The sequence below is a fragment of the Mastacembelus armatus genome, chromosome 8 (assembly GCF_900324485.2).
Source record: "Mastacembelus armatus chromosome 8, fMasArm1.2, whole genome shotgun sequence".
NCBI classification, from domain to species: Eukaryota; Metazoa; Chordata; class Actinopteri; order Synbranchiformes; family Mastacembelidae; genus Mastacembelus; species Mastacembelus armatus.
Window position 1 is genome coordinate 22,952,658 of NC_046640.1, and position 21,269 is coordinate 22,973,926.

Here is a 21,269-nt window from a genome sequence, read left to right on the forward strand (position 1 = left end):
GTGTTTGATATGTTTTGTGGCTGATGTTTACAGTGAAGGGATGGACGAGAGAGCTTTAAAACAAATAGAGAGAGAGAGAGCTGCTGATTCACTTCAGGAAGTGAAACGTTTCTTCAGTTGAGCAACGACGGTGATTACAGTTGTTGCTTCATATCAGTTCACCCTGTGTGTGTTTAAACATGAAAACATGTTGTGGATTTTATTTCAAATGACAAATGTCAAACTTTGAGTTGTTGACGTGACACTGTAATGACTTGTCAAAGCAAAGGTAAACCCTGTGGGTGAAATGATGTAACGAATTTAATTATTTTATTTATGGGAAAATGTTTCTCCTGAACAGGTTTATCACTTTTATTTTGGTCACCTTCTTTGTTTTCTAAATAAATGTTGATTTTTCTAAACAAATGTTGATTTTATTTTTATCTTCATTCAGAAATAGACTGACAAACATGACGACACCAAGAAGCAAACAGGTTCACGTGTTGTTTTAATCTAAAATGTTTGTCATCTGTGTTCCTATTGGTCAGTCAGTCTGCGCTGTGATTGGCTAATAGTGAGGAAGTAAACCTTTCTAAAGTCGTTTGTAAAAGCGGTGGTTAGAAATTGAAAAAGTTCTTGAAAACAGAAATAAACAACAGTTCCAGCAGGATCGGGTGCTCATGTGTTCCACCCAGGAGAACACTGGGAGCGTTTTGGGGCGTGTTTCTAGCCGAGTAATTACTGAAAACGTGTCGCTGTTAGCCCCCGAGCTAGCGGGGCCAGCTAACAGCAGCTGTATGCTATTCAGACGTAGCATCGACGGGTTCGGTTTCTCTGGTGAGTTTGTGGGTTTGGGTGAAACGGTACCGGTACCGTCCCTTGACGAGTCGACACTGACGGACCGGTCAGATGCCGCCATTGCTGCCCGAGACTAGCGTTAGCATCCCCCGCCGGGAGAAGCACCTGCCGCGGCTTTGTTGGTTAAATTGACTCGTAGTTAATAGACGGTGCATGAAACTGGTTTGTGTAAAATCTCACAAACTGGTCTAATAAAATATAACAAACTTCTCAGAGCGAAATAAAATCTCAGGTGCAAATTTATCTTTTTTAAGGTGTTTGTGACGAGCTAATGTTAGCATTGTAGCATTAGCAAAGTTAACGCTATTATCTAACGTTAGCACGTTAGCTAATATCAAAACTACAGTCTTTTTCCTGAATTCATTTAATTTTGTTTCTGCCTGCGATCAGTTATTTAAATTGTGTTGAATGAGATATGTGCTTCTGTTAACAGCAGAATGGGAGGCAGAGCCTTTAGCTATCAAGCTCCTCTCCTGTGGAACCAGCTCCCAGCCTGGGTTCAGGAGGCAGACACTCTCTGTACTTTTAAGGCTAGACTTAAAACCTTCCTCTTTGACAAAGCATATAGTTAGGGCTGGCTTCAGGCAACCCTGAACCATCCCTTAGTTAGTTATGCTGCTATAGGCCTAGACTGCCCGAGGACCATCGGTACCCCCCCCCCCCACCTCATGTATATTCCACCATTGAATGTTACTAACCTTGTGCTCTCTCTCTCCCTCTCCCTCTCTCTCTCTCTCTCTCTCTCTCTGTACCTTCTGCAGGTGTCCCTGGTCCTGGAGCTGTATATTGCTGATGTGCAGTTACTGGTCCCACCAACTTGCAGTGTCTATTTGTTGTTTATTGTTGCTGTTCTTTTCTCTCTGCTCTATCCACTCACCCCAACCGGTCGAGGCAGATGGCCGCCCAAACTGAGCCCGGTTCTGCTGGAGGTTTTTTTTCTTCCGTTAAAGGGAGTTTTTTCCTCTCCACTGTCGCCAAGTGCTTGCTCATAAGGGAATTGTTGGGTTTTTAGTTTTAGTTTTTGTAAAGTGCCTTGAGATGATTTGTATTGTGATTTGGCGCTATACAAATAAAATTGAATTGAATTGAATTGAACAGGTAAAAATTAACCTTTAAATGGGAAAACCCTTAACCTGTTGACAGGTAAAAAATTAACCCTTAAATGGGAAAACCCTTAACCTGGTAAAAATTAACCCTTAAATGGGAAAACCCTTAAACTGTTGACAGGTAAAATTAACCCTTAAATGTGAAAACCAAAACATGAGCTTTGTTAGTTCACACAAAGTAAAAATAAAGATGTGTTTCAACCTGGACTTGTTCAGGTGCTGGAAGAAAACAGTTAGTTCTAGAAGTTTGCCACAGATTTATTTAATGAAATGATCATTTGAATGTGGACTTGCAGAAACAGACAGTTTTAATCAGGCAGCAGCCCTAACCCTCAGACTGTGGACGGTTAATGAAGCATCTCGTTTCTTCTTTAGCGCTTTATTGCCCGTGTTACACTGAATCATGTTTCCTGTTTGACCCTTCAGTAAAAACTGTCTCAGCTGTTACTTCATATTTCAGGCTCCACATCTGTCAGAGTCCTGAGGCTGTGGTCAGAGTGGGCCGGTTCACAGAAGGGGGTCAGGACTTGAAGAGAAGAGGTCAAACAGCTGTTAAATATTTTAGAATCAATGAAATATTGAAGTGTGAGTTTTCTGCAGACTCAGAAAGGAAGTCGAAATAAGCTGCAGCAGCAGTTTTAATGAAATGACCACTGCAGCAAATGACAATGACACAAAAAAGCTTAGAAATATGAAGGGAGATGTGCTCCAGACTTTAATATTAAAACGTGGTGAAAAACTGTTTTAATTTTCTGCACTGCAGGACTTGGTCCTCAGGGCCATTGTAATAAAAAGACAGAGCCTGAAATATGTTAGAATTTCTCATAATTTTAGCTTTATTTATTTTTTAGTTTTTTTTTTTAAATTCATAACCTTTTCTGCAACATCAGGATTGACTGCACCTTCTTCAGATACCAGGATGTAATTTTGTTCTTCTCATCAAACTGATTTCCAAGAGATTTCCATGACTGTAAAACTGTTTTAGCTTTTCATGTTTCCTACAGATCGCTGCGTCTGTTTCTTCCTGTTCCAGACTAAAGAGCACCCCTCCACCTCTTCCTCCCTCCGGACGACCTCTGTCTCCCCCTGGTGCTGGTCTTTAGTTCCTACGCTGCTCCTGGTCTTTCCTTCGTTGTTTCTCTTTTTGTTTCTCCAGTTTGTCCAGAGCTTTTCTCTCCTTCTCTGCTGCACTTTGGATGTCTTTAATGCGGCGCTTCAGAGTGTTGCGGTCAGATGAACTGAGCACGCCCAGACCCTGCATCAAGACAAACAAGGTCAGACCTGCAGAATCTACAGATACTGTTATTTCACACATTTGCTTTATGAGTGTGAATATTGCAGACCAGAGTTTCCAAATCTATCAGTTCATGATTCCTAAAAATCAATTCCTGGATGTTTTTTTAGCACCAAGAAGAGAATCTAATCTCAAAATGTCTGATTGTGGCATTTGAGTTGGGTTTTTTTGGGGGGGTGGGGCTAAATGATGTAAAACTGCCCAAACAAATTTACCCTCAGGCACAAATAAAATAACCTTGGACCTTTGTTAAAAACAGACAAATGATAAAATGTCTGGTTTCCTACAAAGAAACATAAAATTAAGAATCTTAAAATAAAGTTTAATAAAGGAAACAGACATTAAAACACAAATACATAATCAATTCTCATACAACTAATCTGTTGATCATAAATACTATTTAATAAAACCCATAAAAGAAAAAAAGCTGCCCAGAATTAGATGTGATGGACAAACTGAAAATAAAGGAAACTAGTGAACCTGAAAAATTCATCTCGACTTGTTTGCACATATTAAGACAAAGTGTTTCATCAGCTGTTTCTCATAAATGTCAATGGTCCAACTGTAGGAAAGTTTTCAAGTCGGCCTTTGTCTCTGCTCGTTGTTTAAATGTCTTCATGATGAGTTTTTCCTCCAGAGGAAGAACCTAGACCTTTCAATGCAGTAAAAGTACTAATACCACAATGCAAACCTACTAAATAATAGCTGAACTTCATGCATTTAAAGGTCTACTTCAGTAAAAGCAGACTTAAAGTATGAAGAGTGAAGTAGTGATCGGGCAGACTGGCCCCGTGTGATATAACTAAAAAAAAACAAGCAATGTTTACTTTGGGTGGTTAAATGTTTAACTATGAATATTTATATATTATTATTTTTAAGTGAACTCCTGTGAAGTTATTGCAGCTCTCAGATGTTGTGGTGCAGTAAAAAAAACATTCCACTGAAACGAGTAGAAGTATAAAGTAGGAGAACCTGAATAGACTCAAAGTACATGAGAACTGTTTCTACTTTAATGCACCTGGTACATCTTTTCAGGTGATTGGCATTAAACTTTTCATCATCCTCCTCTTGTTCACCTTCAGTTTGTTGCCGTCCATCTGCAGCAGCTGCTCGCCGTCGATGTCTCTCGCACTGAATTCTGGGACGTACTGCTCCATGTTGAGTCCTCGGAGCCACTGACATACCTGCTGAGTCGTCCATGAGGAAACCAGGCAGGACGGTTCGTCACAGGGCTGAGGAGGAAGAGCAGGATCATCATGTTCTTCAGCTCCTGCTGTCTAATATATAATGTAGTTTTTTATCCTTCCTCAGTTTTTTTAACCTGCTTTCTTTTTTTGTGCTCATCCCTTATTTTTCTTTCCTGTCTTTCTTCTGTTTCAGGTGTGTGTTTGTGTGTTACCTCGTCAGAGGACTGGGACAGGGTTTGGTAAGGATGGGAGGATCTGGAGGACGACGACTCTGCAGGGGGAGAAGTGGAGGAGGAGGTGTGAGGAGGAGAAAACTCCTCGCTGAGAGCTGACTCCTGCAGGAAGAGAGAGAAGGTGCACCTTAATATATTTTAGAAATGTGTTTGTTCTGTCCTTGTTTTTCTGGCACATTAAATGGAAACGGGACTATTTTCAGCTGTGGATGAATCCACATTTGGTCTCTAGTGTTAGTGGCAGCTGGGCTGAGTCAAAATAAACTTTGCTGCTGGTTTGAGTCTGAACGTAGGAAAACGTAGAGTAACACCATACTGACAGAAGTACTCACAGATATGTCATTATAATGTGCTCAGGTCCTGGTGAACACACGCTGCAGCGCTATGATTGATGCTTAATGGAGCTCTTTCCTCTGAGCTTTAATGGTGAAGAGTCATAAACCAGTAAAATGGACAGAAAGAGTTTTTCCTGTCATTGTGAGGACCCTCAATAACATAATGCATCCTCCAGCCTGAACCACCTCAACTTTAACCCCAGCCCTGCTTCCTAAAACCTAATCTGAACCTCAAACAGCCCTTTGGTAGCTTGAGGATTGGACATGTCCTCACAGTGACAGAAAGATGCATATATGGACACAGCTGTAGTTAATATTGTGGTTGCTGAGAAGTGTGTGTGTGTGTGTGTGTGTGTGTGTTAAGATAAAGATAAAGGCTTGCAGCACAGAAACACACAGACTGATTCACAGTGCGAGCAGCACCACGACTCATCATGATAGCAGAAAATTATGTTTCTGCCAGAGTGAAGAATTTCTTTCACATCACACTGATATTTCTTCTTTTTCATCCTGTGTGCATAGTTTGACACGGTATTTAAACCCATCGTACCTTCTACCAATAGAATGACCTCAGGAAGGGTTTTGGGTCAGGAAGATAATTGTACTTTATGTGAGAAAATAATTCCAGGAACCAATAACTTACAAGAAACAGGAAACAACAACAGTAAAAGATTGTAACTTCTGTGCGTAACTTTAAACAAATAAACCAATTTGAGAAAAGCATGACTCTAGGAGGGATCCTTCAAGATCACAGGAACAACATGCTGCAACAGTCGTTACCTGGGAGTGGGACTTGCGGGGCCTCGGGGAGCTCAGTGGGGGGATTTTAGGGGAACAGGGGGGAGTCCCAGAGGTGGAGATCGACCCCCGTCCTTCGGAGAACCAGGAGAAAGGGACGAAGGATCCAGAAGACCGAGACGGACTCTCTGACGGCTCTCTGAGACAGGACAGGATAGGTAAAACATCCGGTGTTAAACACTGAACTTTCTGAATGGACGTTTTGTATGTGATGGACCCACCTGCTGCCCACAGAGAGCCTGTTGGACTTGTCTTTCCTCACTCTGATGTATGAGCGCCTGAGAGTCACCCTGAGACAGAGGGGGAAGCAGAATCAAGTCAAAGGACCAGGTTGAGTTTAAACGCATTTTATTCATTAATTGTGTAAACACATGCATGGATGCATTTTCATTTTCATGAAACAACTTTTGTTCCAAACAAGATGTTTCTTTTTCATTTTAGATGTTTCTGTTTTAACTTGACTGAAGCATCACAGCAGACTTCCAGCGTGAACATACTGGGCTGTGATCGATCGGCCAATCAATAAGGTGAGTCAGATCCTGACACACGTCATCTCCTGGTCCGATTTGTTGCTGAAAAACTGATCACATAGCTGGAGCCTATCCCAGCTCTCTTTAGGTGAAAATCAACCTTCCTCCTGCAGCAAAGGCACAGAAACTGGACTCCCACTCAGATTAGCTCAGTCCCATGTTTACAAGAAGATACTGATAGAGACAGACGGTTTAACACTTGAACAGAACCTAAACAATTAGCACCATGTTTTTGGACAAACACCAGCACAGCGAGGACACATGCAGTCCTCACACCTGGTTTTAGGGTTCAGGTTAGGACCAGGTTAGGGGGAAGAAACTGGTGGAGGCATTAAGTGTCCTCACAACTATATAAAGACCAAAGTGTGTTTGTGTCTCACCCCAGGTCCAGGAAGCGTCTCTTGGTTTTCTTGTCAAAGACGACGGTCGGACTTGCAGGATCAGCTGGACTGGGGTCCCGACTTGTATCCGACACCAACACTGACACACACACACATATATATCAGTATCTGTCCTAATCAATAATATCAGTAATTTGAAAGTTTAAGGTTTTCGCTCACACTCTTCGTCGTCATGTTACACTGACATAAGCTCCGCTCACTCATGGCATGTGAGCCTGTTCCTGCTCATATGGTCAGGAATGGTTGGGGGGGGTCAGGTGGCCAGATGTGTGCACAGGTGTTTTAATGCCCGTGTCTAAGGAGTGTCCTCATGTGTACAGGTGTGGCAGTATGTTTCTTCTAGTACGTACAGGTGTGTGTGAGCAGGGGTGTTCTAGGTTATCGGGTAAAGTTGTTTTGTTTGTTTTTTCAGACATGCGTACCTTCACTGTCAGGCCTCCTGTTCCTCCTCATGTAGACAGGTGAGCAGTCGGAGGAGGGGCAGGATTTGGAGGGCGAGCTGCTCGGCGTCACCAGAGCCTCCTGAGACGTGGCGTTGGTCAGCTGACGGTACCGCCCCCGTGGGGGAGAAGCCAATGATGTGCCTCCATCCTCTGGCGAGCGACGCACCTGTGGAGTTGAAGTGAAGCAGGATTTTTTTCTTTGGCTCTGTTTATGACATCATCCCTGTGCTGAGCTTCCATTGGTCTCACCAGTGATGTGTCAAAGGAGAAGCCAGGGCTTCGAACTGATAGCAGCGACTCGGGAGAGGGGGAGGAGCCTCTCATGGCCAGGTGTAGAGGTGAGCGGGCAGAGTGTAACGGGCTGTCCTGATGACACACACACACACACATGCAGGTTTTAGTGGTAAAATTCCATTTGAAACACTAATTAACTCATTAACTGGTTGAGCCTGTTAGTTAATAACTGATGAAGGAGCTAACCAGCTTGTACACATACTAATTAACTAAATAATCATCCGATTGACTCGGATACTAGTAATTGACTCACCCACTAATATCTTACCTCATTTGTCAACTAGAGGTTTAGTAGTTGTGTTAATTGTTGTGACTCCATTTATTTCCCTTCAGTCACCAGTGAAATGATTTTATTTCTTCTCCAGGTTTTAATTTTTTAAAATATTTCAGCTTCGTCCTTCAGACTAGAAATTCTGTACTTAATGATTTCAGATTTATAAATCATTACACTACTGGGCTATTTAACCTCATGAATAAATTAATAAGATTTTTTTTATTAATAAGATTTTTTTTTTCAACCCGTTCCTTTCTTCAGGTCTGTCATTTGTTCCTAATGTTCATTTGTTCCCTCTTGATTTGAGCCATTTCACATCTGTGAGGTTCACACTTTAGGATATTGTTTCAAACATTCTGTCAGACTCGCACCTTTCTTTCGAGGCCGTCGTCGCCCTCCGTCGAGCTCACGCTGTCACGGTACCGGGACCTGGAGGGTCGGTGCCGCCTCGTTTTGACAGACAGCTGGGCTCGGCCCTTCTGGATGCTGTTATCCAGCAGCTCAGTCTCTGGGATCGCCTCGTTCAGGTCTGAAAGACACACCCCAGAGGCTCAAGTGTTCCTCATACAGATTTATGACTGTCCTGTGGAGGCAGCAAAGGATTGTGGGAGATGAACCCTGACCCTGTGGTTATTGATCCTCACTGGTCTACAGAAGCATTTTGTTTCTGTTCTTTGAATCTTTGCTGTCACTTCTGACTGTGCAGAGCTGGACAGTCTGTCAGTGAAATATTTGGTTGTAGTCTGCTGCAGTGACGTCTCAGCAGTTTCTCTCTGGCTTTCGGTTCTCGGTGTTCTACAGAGAGCAGGAGTCTCCAACACGAATGAAAGCTGAATCTGATGTCCTGTTGTCTCTCACTGAACCATGTTTCACACTGGAACTTCAGTGAAACTGGACACTGACGCAGATTAAAAGCCGCGTTAGCATCCTCAAAACTCAACTCTCTGTGTCAAAGTTCACTAGATGTTCAGTTCAGTGAAGAGATTAACTTCACACTTGGAGTGAATCCACTGATTGCAGTGATTCATGTAGTCAAAATGTCTCCTTAAAGCAGCAGAACTGATCAGCTGCTGTTTGCAGTGAACCCATCGGTGCATAGACAACTGTCCCTGGATCACTGTGACACTGAAGGAAACTTAAAAACAGCAGGAATCTGAATGAAGTTCTGCAGCCTCTTCAGTTAAAGTCGTGTGTGTGTGTTTACATTTCAGAAAGGACGAGTCTGACACTGATTGGATCAGTCTGTTTTAAATGAGGCGTGACACGTCTGTTTGTCTGTGAATGAACTGCAGGCTGTGCAGGTGTAACAGCTGATTTAATTATCACAGTGCACGAGTGTTTCTGACGACATTAAAGCAGCTGAACTTCCTCTGATGTCCACTAGATGCTGCTCAAGCAGTTATGACGTCATTACTGTTGTTGCTATTTCATACGTTGTTTAATTCTTTGTGCACATTTTAATTATCAGTAATTTAATGTAGATCTCTGTCTCTAAAGTCCAGAGACCTGGATGAATTTAAAATAATAAAAATCATTTAAGAAGAAATGAACCTGAAATTTCCTGAATGTTAAAAATGAGCTAACTCAGAAACAGCTCAGTAATTTGTAAAAAGCTGAGATGGCAGCACATGGATTCAATATTATTATTTTCTGCTGTGTTGTTGTTTGAGACACATTTAGATTTTCTACTGGTATTTTGACATTACATTGTTATATTATTGCTACAGATATTTCATCCCGTGTTACAGTTATTGTTTCTGTTCGGAGCTGAATGGAGATGTGCTCTGCGTTCACTGTGAACACTTCTCTCCTCCCCCACAGTCAGTTTATTTCCCAGGGGGAGGCAGGGAGGTGAATGTAAAGGGAGGGGGAGGTTTTAGTGGTGGCACAGAGGTAGTGAATCAGAGGATGGGGGGATGAGAGAGAGACATTAACGGACTATTGGGAACTGTCGAGGGAGAGAGGAAGATGGGGAGGGCTCAGAGAAGAGAAATTATATGGAGGGGTGGAGAGACATTAGGCGAAATTAGAAACTGAAGCAGAAAGAAGAAAGAAGAGCAGAGATGTGATTCAGATTTTCATCAGTCACAGAAAAAAGACACAGCATGTTGATTTTATTGCAATTATTATTTACTGCTGCACAGAGAATCTGACCACACACCTCAATCTACACTGTCAGAGCCAAACAAGTACATAAGGTAGTTAACGTCAGCTACCCAGCAGTATGGAAAGTACTTCAAATTAGAAGTATATAAGGTAGTTAACGTCAGCTACCCAGCAGTATGGAAAGTACTTCAAATTAGAAGTATATAAGGTAGTTAATGTCAGCTACCCAGCGGTATATAAAGTACTTCAAATTAGAAGTACATAAGGTAGTTAACGTCAGCTACCCAGCGGTATATAAAGTACTTCAAATTAGAAGTACATAAGGTAGTTAACGTCAGCTACCCAGCAGTATATAAAGTACTTCAAATTAGAAGTATATAAGGTAGTTAACGTCAGCTACCCAGCAGTATGGAAAGTACTTCAAATTAGAAGTATATAAGGTAGTTAACGTCAGCTACCCAGCAGTATGGAAAGTACTTCAAATTAGAAGTATATAAGGTAGTTAATGTCAGCTACCCAGCGGTATATAAAGTACTTCAAATTAGAAGTACATAAGGTAGTTAACGTCAGCTACCCAGCGGTATATAAAGTACTTCAAATTAGAAGTACATAAGGTAGTTAACGTCAGCTACCCAGCAGTATATAAAGTACTTCAAATTAGAAGTATATAAGGTAGTTAACGTCAGCTACCCAGCAGTATATAAAGTACTTCAAATTAGAAGTATATAAGGTAGTTAACGTCAGCTACCCAGCGGTACATAAAGTACTTCAAATTAGAAGTACATAAGGTAGTTAACGTCAGCTACCCAGCGGTACATAAAGTACTTCAAATTAGAAGTATATATGGTAGTTAACATCAGCTACCCAGCGGTATATAAAGTACTTCAAATTAGAAGTATATAAGGTAGTTAACGTCAGCTACCCAGCAGTATATAAAGTACTTCAAATTAGAAGTATATAAGGTAGTTAACGTCAGCTACCCAGCGGTACATAAAGTACTTCAAATTAGAAGTACATAAGGTAGTTAACGTCAGCTACCCAGCGGTACATAAAGTACTTCAAATTAGAAGTATATATGGTAGTTAACGTCAGCTACCCAGCGGTATATAAAGTACTTCAAATTAGAAGTATTTAAGGTAGTGAGACTCACCGAACACGTTGTCTGAGTCGTCCAGGCCTCCTGACATGTTCAGCGCTCACTGTTCACACAGACCCAGGTTTAAAGGAGCAGTCCGCCAGCTGCAGGAAACAGCTGCACACACAAACATTGAACATCTGTGAGTTTTCAGCACATTGTGCTCGTCGAGCTAAAAACATCTCGTATGTACAGTTGGTGTCAGAGGTCAGAGGTCTGTTAGCTTAGCTTAGCACAATGCCTGGCAAAGGGCAGGGGGCAGCATTTTTTAGCATCATGTTATTGGACTAATGAGACTCGTGTGTGAGCAGCTCATGCCAAACACAGTAAACAAGTGTTTTCTCTTTTATCCAGAGTCTCTGTGATGGGGGGGCAGCATCCCTTGCTTGGCCACCATTGAATCATGTTTCCATAGTAACGTTGGGCCCCAGGAAACAGGATCTTTCTGTTCCTACACATTTGAACCTGCTGCTGTGTAATCTGACAGTCCTGTAAAATCCTCTGGGCGTCAGCAGTAGAGTCAGAAAGTTCAGACTGAGGAGATGAAAATATGCAGCCCTGCTGATGTGAGCAGGCCACACAGACTACGGCAGCACTGAAGGGTCAAAAAGACAGAGCTCCTCTTCCTCCTGCTGAAAAGGCTCCATACAGATTCAGCAGAAACCACAGACAGATGTTCCAGAGGTGCAGGAGGGAGGCAACTGGACTCGGCTGATCACAGTGCAGATAAATCTGAGATCCACAGGTTATTTGTGGTCTGGTCCCTGCAGGTACCCAGATCCAGGCCCTGGTTTCTCTCAGCTATACTATCCCCAGGACTCTCTGCTACCTACAGCCCTTCTGTTGTTATTCCAGCTTCTCTACCCTGTGTTGGCAAAGTCCGCTCCATCAGTGAGCCCCCCCTGCCACCTGGCCAAGGTCAGAAGAAGCCAGTAGTGGTTTCCAACAGCAGCCATGGAGGAGTCTCTGCAGCTCAAAGTGGGAACCAGTGGCTGCCAGAGCCAAGACCTCCTCCTCTTAACCCGTCTTCAAAAGTGAAACGGTGGTGAACAGGTACAGGTGATGTGGGCCGACACAGGTGGACGGAGCCAGATGGAGCAGAGGACAACAGGCCGAGGTCAGACGCCATCTGTGGACTTCCTGTTCTCAAACTTGCTTTGTGCTGTGTCTCATGTGGTGTCCAGTCATTGGTCTGGTGAGTTGCATGTGATGTTTTCTGTTGTGGTTTTTTTGTTGACGTTGTTGCTTCATGTTGTCATTTATTAGGTGTCACATGATAGTCGTAACATCCTGTCATTTCCTGTTGTCATGTCTTTGCATCCTCTATGTTTCATTTATTTCATGTGTTTCTGTCTTGTCCGTTAATGTCACTTGTCTTTGGATTGTGTTTGTGCCTTCATGTCTGTGGCGTCATTTAAACCTGACATCAGTTAGTTTTGTCGTTTTGACATGTACCTGTCGTGTTCTGTTGTTTGACTCTGTCCTTTTATTTTCTGCAAATATCTTTTTATTTTTTTAAGTCTCATCTTGTGTCGTCATTTTGTGTTTTCTACCAGTTTAATACTGTGTTGTATCTGTATCTCTATCTAAACCACACTCACACCTAAATAAACATTAGACTGATGCATTAGCTGTAGCTGAGACTGGGTGGAGGTGGTCTCACACACACACACACACACACACACACACACAGATCCAGTGACACAAACACTGACAACAAAGCTCGTTCCCAGAAGACTGAAGGTCCAGCAGGAAAATGCAGCGTCAGACCGAGAGGCAGAAGGGAAGGAAGATGTTTGACATGAGAGACGAAGACATGAAAAGATGGTGGATGAAAGGTGCAGCCACAGAGACGATGGAGATGTACAGACACGTACACAGGCTGAAACATCAGCAGGGAAACAAACAGGTAAACTCACCTTTCTCTCTCTGACTGTTGTCATGGCACGTCACCTTCTCTCTTCCTTTGCCTCCACCACCAGCCAGTTACCGAGGACCGCGATTCCCAGGGTTCCACGGGGCTCCACTCCAGCACAGGCAACAGTCTGAGCTGCAGCAAGAGGATTGTGGGCGCTGTAGTTTCCAGGTGCAGGACTCTCAGGCTGTCTGCTGAGGCAGAGCGAGCGAATGCTGGCTCACCGCTACTCAGCAGAAAACTGCAGCCTCCATCTGAGACAGGAAGGACAGCTGAGGCAGGAGGAGGAGGAGGAGGAGCAGTGAGGATAAAAGAGGAGGGCCGGGTGAACATGCAGCGAGGGGAGAGAGAGGGAGGGATGGACAGATGGAGCAAAATAAAACCTGACATGAAAAATAAGGCAAACACAGACATGTAAGACATAAATATAAAATGAATGGGCCGTGTCATTTTTCTGTTTTAAAGCATCTTCGTCTGAGCTGAACTAAGATTCTGGAACCGAAATGGAAATGGCCATAAACACAAAGTTACTATTAAGGAAATTATTTAATGAGATTTAGGCAAAAAAGATAAAATAGTAAAACTGATACTCAACAAATGACAAATATGTGACACTGTAGAACAGCGTCATTGCTCATGGTCAACCACACCAAGTCTGCACTTCGACATCTGGTGCGCCCTCCTTCCCACTGCGTACAGAAAGTTCTGCACGCTCCTGTCCAAGCAGCCGCTCAGCCAACAGAACATGTGACAGCACCTGTCACAGCTTCAGTGTTAAACACATAATTAGGGCTGAAACACCAGGTCTATTCCCGAAAACAGCTTCAACAAACTGAACTGAACTGTGAGGTCTGATGGTCCCGAGATGGGAAATTTAGTTTCAGTACTTTCCAGACTGCTGGGTAGCCCCAGAATCCAGATCAGTCAGTCCAACCAACTCGGAGCTGAATGACTGACTCCATCATCAGTGGAGCTCAGGTACAAGGATTCACCATGGCAACGGGGAAAAAGGTCCAGTTCTTCACTGAGGTGGGATCTTGTTACCCAGAAGAGTCAGTCACAGTCCTTGGGTTTAACACTGACCACACTTTCTTTAACAGGAGGCTACAGATGGCAAAGTGGTGGATGGACTGAAGTTTCTGCTCATTTAGCTGCTATGGGCCAAACTATACAGGTAAGGCAAAACTGTGTCGGCTCATGATTCTAACCTCATTTGATTAATAATCATCTGACACCTTAAAGAAATTAAACATTTTATTCCAAACACAAAACACCCACACATCATTACAGTCCTCCACATTATATTTTGTTTTGAATCTCAATATTTCAACATGCAGAAAATAAAATCAGCTTTAAAAGTTGATTAAGATGCTGCTGTTCTAATAGGCCTGTCCACACTGTGCCAGTGTGATAAAGGACTGTGCAGGTTGGATTCTGGCCTGAGGATAAATCCAGGCTGTACCTGTGAGGAGAGATCTCTGTCCTTACACTGACTGACTGATTGTTAATCAATAACGTCAGTGAAAATCAATTATTGGCTACTGTCTAATCAGGATCTTTATCTGCTTCTCCCAGGACAAACGTGTGAAAATGAGTGGGCCCTGATCAGCACTGCCATAGGAACCGTAGGGAGGAGGACATGAAGCGGCCTGACAGAGTAATTCAAAGTGTTTTACAGAAATGAAAGACAAGTTAAAAATAGGTTGAAATTAAACAAGAAACAGTAAATAGTATAAAATTACCTTGAAATAAAATGAAAGGAGAATGAGTGCAGATCAACATGTCATTCATGTGCTGTGGTGCTGAGCCATGAAGACACTTATACACAAGCAGTGCTGTTTGAAAGTCTGTTCTCTGAGCGACAGGAAGTCAGTGCAGAGACATTTATTCACTGCCTTCATCCTAAAGTACTTTTGCTGCTCAGATAATGTCAGTTTGAGTCTAGATCAGCCAACAAAAGCCTTCAGCTGTGGACCTGACTTCTGCATCCTTTACATCACTGAGGCTACAAGCTCTTTACAGAACCTTATATCAGTTTATGATAAAGACAGTGTCCTTTATTTAGCAGATGTAGAAGCTTAAAACAAGTACAATACATGTATAAAGTATCAAGAATCAGCGATATAAAATTAGGTGATCAAATGTTTCTACTCTTGCCCTCTTTTGGCTGAATTTCTAATCACACCCTCCTTGATTCCTGAAGAAAAACCTGGTTGTTGAAGAATAAATGATCAAAAAAAGCAGGGCAGTTAAGAGTCTGGATGGAGTGCAGGAACGATGAAGATCAGTTGGTTCAGTCCCATTGGTGTCATTTGCAGGCTGCTCAGTTTTAGTTGTCCATCTATTTTGACATAGCAGGTTTTATATAAAAATAAATATTTGTTGTTCATGAAACGACATTGATTTATGCTCTTTTTCCTGTTTACTTGCTCAGTTAGCTGATACTCAATCAAAGACTAACATGGTGTGATCATGGCGTATAGAAAGTGTCTACCTGTACAATTCCAGTAAGTTATCAGCCCATTTTGGTCATGACATGCTTTTAGCTGAGCCAACTGGTGTTTTGCTTATAATTGCTAATTATAAGCAAAACAGATCTGTTGCAACAGACAGTCTGTCTCTTCTGAATATATTTCTTGCATGAAAGGAGCAAACCAGTATAGAACACAAGTGATCAGTCTCCCCCAGTTGCTCCCCAGTCCTGCCCCAGTTCTTAGTTATGTTAAACATCTTCTTGTGAATAAAACAAGTGAAGTTTCTGTTATAATTTCACCCTTTAAGATCTAAGGGGAACTTTGTTACCCAACATCAGATGCAGCCAACAAATCCATTTCACACTGAAATGAGATTCACCTAGAACATCCTGGAAGTGATAATCTGTGCTGTTCTTCAGTTGCTAAGACATTTCAAATCTTCAACGAAGACTAAAAACAGGCAGACGCTCAGCAGACAGCCAGTCTTCAGCTTTGACGCCATCTTGGTCACTCAACACTCTGGGCTGCTGATTATACTTCAGTGCCACTATTTATTTCCATCTTGAAGCAGATTCCTCAGCCTCTGCATGGACTTTAGAAGCTGGTCTGATGTGTCTCTCAGTGACTGGCTCGCTTGTCACATTATTTTTGTTGATCATGTCTGTCCAATTCTGAATCGCCTCAGGAAGAGTAAATGCCATCTCAGCTGCTCCTCCCAGAACCTGGTGATCAGTCTGAACAGATCAATTACTATTTAATATTATAAGATTCAGGAAAAATGAATAAATATACAAAGATACACATTTAAAATCAGACAAAACCACAATGTGTAGTTAATATTAAGGTAATTCTGTGACTTAATGTATATTTGTGTTTAACATATTTACATAAATGAGAAAACACATTAAATCTTACCATTGCACCTCCTAACACTTTCCGTCCATTTGCAGCTACTTGTTTGAGGACTTGCATAGATACACCAGGCAAAAGCTTAAAATCTTCCTCATTAATCAGGAAACACAATAACAAACCAGCAGCTGCTGCTGCTATTATCTTGTTCATGTGTCCTCCTGCCATGATGAGTTGGACCGTCCCGTACCCCGTCCCGTTCCCCGTCCCGTTCCCCATCCCGTTCCCTGACCCGTTCCCCATCCCGTTCCCTGACCTGTTCCCCATCCCGTTCCCATTCCCAGACTCTGCTATGATTCGCTGGAGCAGTTCTTTGATTCTTTGTTGAGTTTGGTTAATCGTCTTTTGTAACTTCTGTGCTGATTTCATGGTGCCACAGGATTTGAAACGCTCAGAGATTTTAGTAGCCACAGTGACAGTGCCTCCTACACCTGAACACGCTAATCCTACTTTTGCAATAAAAAGTGGAGCAGTTGCTCCACCAGTCAACAGGGTAGTTGCACCGGCCCCGATCAGACATGCAGCTCCCAACACTGACATTGTGCTGCCACAAACTTCACTTTTGATGCATTTCTCTCTGAGCGACTCCAGCTCTTCAGCCAGTTCCCTCAGCTTTAATGCATAGAGCTCCTGCTGTTCGATCCAGTAGAGAATCTTATCCTGCAGCTCGTCTGCAATGTTCCTGCCCTCTTGACCCTCTGTTGTAAAATGAAAACCTTATTACATGATAAGACAAACACGTGCACGCCCATTAACTGTTCAACAAACAATTACTTGACAAACAGGTGATATTTGCTTGATTATAACTATAATAAAGTTAATGCTTAGATCCCAAGGATGTAATTAAGTCATTGCTCAGTATGATGTGACACTTTACTCAAGGGTGCACAAACAAAGTAAGTAAGCACAAGTCATGAGTAGAGAGTGAGGTCTGACTAGTTATTAGATAGATTGAGTAGTTTCTGACCTGTCTGGGTTATCTTCAAACTCAATAGGTGGTGTCATGGACTCCTTCCTGATAGAGAGAGAGGGAGAAAACTGAGGGTGGATGTTTAGAAATTAGAATTTAAACCTTTTATATATACTTTTGTATAACAGGCCACCACCAGGCAGGTAATACAGTGGTTATATTCATTTTTTTAATACTAGTACAATAAAATATGACAGATCAACTAAGAAATGTGAGTACCAGCATCTGAAACTGAATTCAGACATCATAGCTCTTATTATTCAAACCTGTAGCTGTGTATTCCCAAAGTGCAGTAAAAAAAGAACCATTTCTCTCTGACAGTGACCAAAGTACATAAAAATGACCTGAAGACAGAAGTCTATATTCATTAGATAAAAACAGGTTTTATGACACAAAACAAAAAAGTAAAATGTGAGTTAATAGTTTCCAAACAAGACCAGATGTTAAACTGTAAAAATAAAAAATACAGTAAGTCCCACGTTTATTATAGCCTGTTACTTTTTGTATTTAAATACATTTAGGCGATAAGCTGTTCTCTCCTGTATATACCACCACCAGAAGAGACACTATTTAAACATGCATTTTACACTATTTAGAGAACTATGGGAAAGCTGTTAATGGCAGTAATTCAGTATTACTGACATTGTTAACAGGCAATGCATTTACTTTGGGGGGAAAAAAAACAGATGTGACATGTGTAGACTGTTGCTGCTGGGGTTAGTTGGGTTTCATTGTCCAAGAGGAAAAATGTGTTTTTTGATCAGCCACAAAAATCGTTATGTTCTAATAGGAGCATTTGAGCATATATACTATACAAGACCTGTATCACATGACGCACTTCAATCAGTAAATCAGTCGATTTATAGTCTGATTTTATATCACAGTCCAAAGCAGTATCAAATAGTAAACCAGTGTAATTGGAGTACAATATACCGATATGCCTTTTTCAGTCACTAGTTGGACTTCATCCAGATTACAGGACAAAAACAGTTTCTCTTTGAAATGTCTCGTTAATATGCAATAGATCTGTCACATTTTGTATTAATGTAAAGACTGATGGTCACAGTACCTGTTCATTTTGGAAAGTTTCACTTGAAGAAGGTCACAAAAAGAGGGACAGGTGACTCTTGCTGCTTAAAAGAAAAATAATATTTTATTTTCCAGACACTGAAAATGAATAGTATTAGTTGCTAAGGCCAAAATAACATGTAACTGGAAATCTCCTTAAGATCGTTAGACTGGTTGTCATTAAATTAAGGCATGTAAAGCTTCTTCACCTGACGTGCATTAGCAAGAAAAGCTTTTTGGTCATCAAAGACAAATCAGTGACATACTGTAGTGAAGAGTTTTTGAATTTGTCTTCTAAAAGATGGAAGTGGAGAGAAATTAAGCAGAGTTGAACTTACACTTTTTAATGCTCCATCCCTCTGAAACTCATTTATGTCTTGTCCAACAAAAAAACAAGTCAATACTCATGTTCCTGCTTTCCCAGCCTGTAGCTCTAAAGAGAAACCAACCTTGTGGCAGTTTGATAATGTTTGGTTATGGGTCTATAAAATAGGTAATGGTTAACTTAAGAAGTAAAACCTGTCAATGTGATTTATAGAAAGTGTATATAGTCAACTGTTCACTGCAGATCAAGAAACAGGATGGAAAGTTATAAAATCCTGCACAAACAACCAGTTTCACTCTGTAGTTGTGCTCTCGTACACTAAACTGTTGGGATTGCTCCTTTTTGAAATGAATTATTTATTATTATATATTTATTAATATTATTTATTATTTAGATATTATTCATATTTATTCACCAGAGATTATTCTCAGAATGACACAGAAAAGCTTAAAGCAATTTCATTTCTTCTGTAAATGTATTTGTTCTTAAATTACTGAACAGTATTCTCTTTAACTACAGAATTTATGATTTGGAATTACTTCATTATATTTAGGCCGATAACATCGCTGACTTTAACTGACTGTCTTTTATTGTTCATTTGACAGGGACAATGCACAAGTACATTTATTGTAGCAGCGAAAACTAAAAGCTCATTTTCATCTGGGGTTTATTGTCTGTGACACAAATGTTGTGAACTTATAGTAAAAATGTGTTTGTGTTTTACCTGATGTCATCACAGCTGATGGAGTTTTAACCAATGAGGTGCTTTTCCTACTTTGAGCTTGTGTTTTAAAAAACATTAAAAAGGCACTAAAGTCTGTTTTTATATGAGAATTAATTAAATGTGACAATGTCAGTGTCACTGGTTCACGTTAATGCAGGTAGAAGCTTAAAATCCCTCACCTGGGCACAGCCCTGACCCCACAGCACAAGAGGCAGTGGCAGCAAATCAGCTGGTTTACAGGAACAGGCCAGAACCGCTGCGGGGATTTCTATAACAAATACAAATATGCTTTGATTATTTTCAGACACAGTTTCTGTCACTGGTTCAGAGGTGATTCCACCTGTCATATATATAAAAGTCTGTATCTGCTGAGTCTCCACTTACATGTCAACAATATCCAGTTATTTTAATCTGTGTAATAGATGATTTTGTTGAGACTGAATGTGGATGTGGTTTTATTATACACTTTTTATTATACACTTGACACTGTGGTTTGGGAAAATACCACAGTTTCTCTTTCGCTTTATTTTGTAACGCCTGACTGAACCAGCCAATAGGAAAACACGATGGCTTCATTTATAAATACTGAATGTGAAGGCATCGTGCATTTTCCAGCAGACTCACCTGTGCAGGTAAGATGACGAACGTTTTTCAGTTAATTCATTGGTAATTTGTTTCTCCAGTTACTGGATATTTTAGTGAAGTCTGGTTCTTAACTAAAAACAGATAATTGTCATCAGCCTCAAACAGATATTAACTGATGGACCCTGTGGTGTTTCAGTTGGTGTAATAACATAAATAATATTCTCAGTTTTGTTTCTGTTTCTGTTCAGACTCATTATTGACCTTTGAAACTTCAGTCACTGTTGATCCACAAATCTGCAATTTATCAACACTGTTTATAAAACTTTCTTCTTCAGGTTGGAGCTGGACTTTTTTCACTTCCTGTGCTGATTCTCAAGTGTCAAAAACGTGAACAACCACAACATGGAAACCAGTGAAACTCTGACAGACGAGGCTAAATTTCTAAAAAATATTTTAGAGAAGCATCGAGAAGAAATGGGCAAATTTAGGTGAGTCCTTCATAATTCGTTCATATACATTTCAGTCTTTTTAATTATGCTTAGGACATAAAAACAAACCAAGCAGCTCTACAGATGTGAGGTCAGACTGAGGAACCTGGACTCTGTGGGTCAGAATCTAGAAACACAAGCCTCCATGTGTCCATCAGCAGGTCAGAGCAAGAAGCTGCAGAAACAACTAACATTTGAATCCAAACTCTAAATGACAGTGAAACTGGCAGCAACAGGTGATATTAATAACGGGTCCAGACTGGTCCCAGGACCAGGACCAGTGAGATGGGAAAGGTTCAACATCAAAACAGATGCATGACTAAAAAGTAAAACTTTAAACTGGGTGAAATGTAACGATGCTTCTTTTTGCAATTCTTTCAGGAGGTTCCTTGAACGTTTAATGTTTATCACACTCATGGACGATATGGAGAAGACTCTGAAGATGAAACTCAGCGAGCCATTAATCCAAGATGCACTGAAAAACTGTCAGGACGAAGCAACTCGACGCTGGCTGACAGAAAATTCAGGGTCTTTCTTTCAACTTGCAGACATGGTTGTTTTCCTGAAGAAACACTTGGACGAGGAAAAAATGAAGAAGCACAGTAACAACAACGACATCGACATCACCTTTGTGGCTCACGGATCGATCAGAGACCCCATGATCCCAGCCAGGTGTCTGTTGCCTCTGCCCAACATCACAGACGTTGTGCTCTATTCTCCCTGGAACTGTGTCAGCACTGCTGATGTAATCTACGGGATCGCCACAGGAAAACTGAAGCTTCAGCACAGGCTCTTTTCCTGTGACACACGTAAAAACTGCCAGATCCCCAACGCAAAG

General features: G+C 41.4%; 1 protein-coding gene and 1 long non-coding RNA gene across 2 annotated transcripts; both read right to left on the reverse strand.

Annotated features, from left to right (window-relative positions):
• Window positions 1-2,755: 2,755 nt before the first annotated feature.
• samd14 (sterile alpha motif domain containing 14) lies at window positions 2,756-12,992 on the reverse strand. Its single transcript, XM_026325631.2, has 11 exons — window positions 12,893-12,992; window positions 10,989-11,090; window positions 8,104-8,261; window positions 7,414-7,530; window positions 7,144-7,330; window positions 6,701-6,800; window positions 6,012-6,080; window positions 5,773-5,929; window positions 4,637-4,759; window positions 4,314-4,469; window positions 2,756-3,198 (listed from the first exon to the last, which is right to left on the reverse strand). The coding sequence occupies exons 2-11, from the start codon at window positions 11,023-11,025 to the stop codon at window positions 3,043-3,045; spliced, it is 1,260 nt and encodes a 419-aa protein (XP_026181416.1). The 5' UTR covers window positions 11,026-11,090; window positions 12,893-12,992; the 3' UTR covers window positions 2,756-3,042.
• A 3,643-nt stretch (window positions 12,993-16,635) lies between these two features.
• LOC113141427 (uncharacterized) lies at window positions 16,636-20,092 on the reverse strand. The gene is made up of 4 exons (XR_003296738.2): window positions 19,538-20,092; window positions 18,311-18,371; window positions 17,239-17,286; window positions 16,636-16,969 (listed from the first exon to the last, which is right to left on the reverse strand). It is a non-coding gene; the product is annotated as an uncharacterized LOC113141427 (long non-coding RNA).
• Between the last annotated feature and the right edge of the window lie 1,177 nt (window positions 20,093-21,269).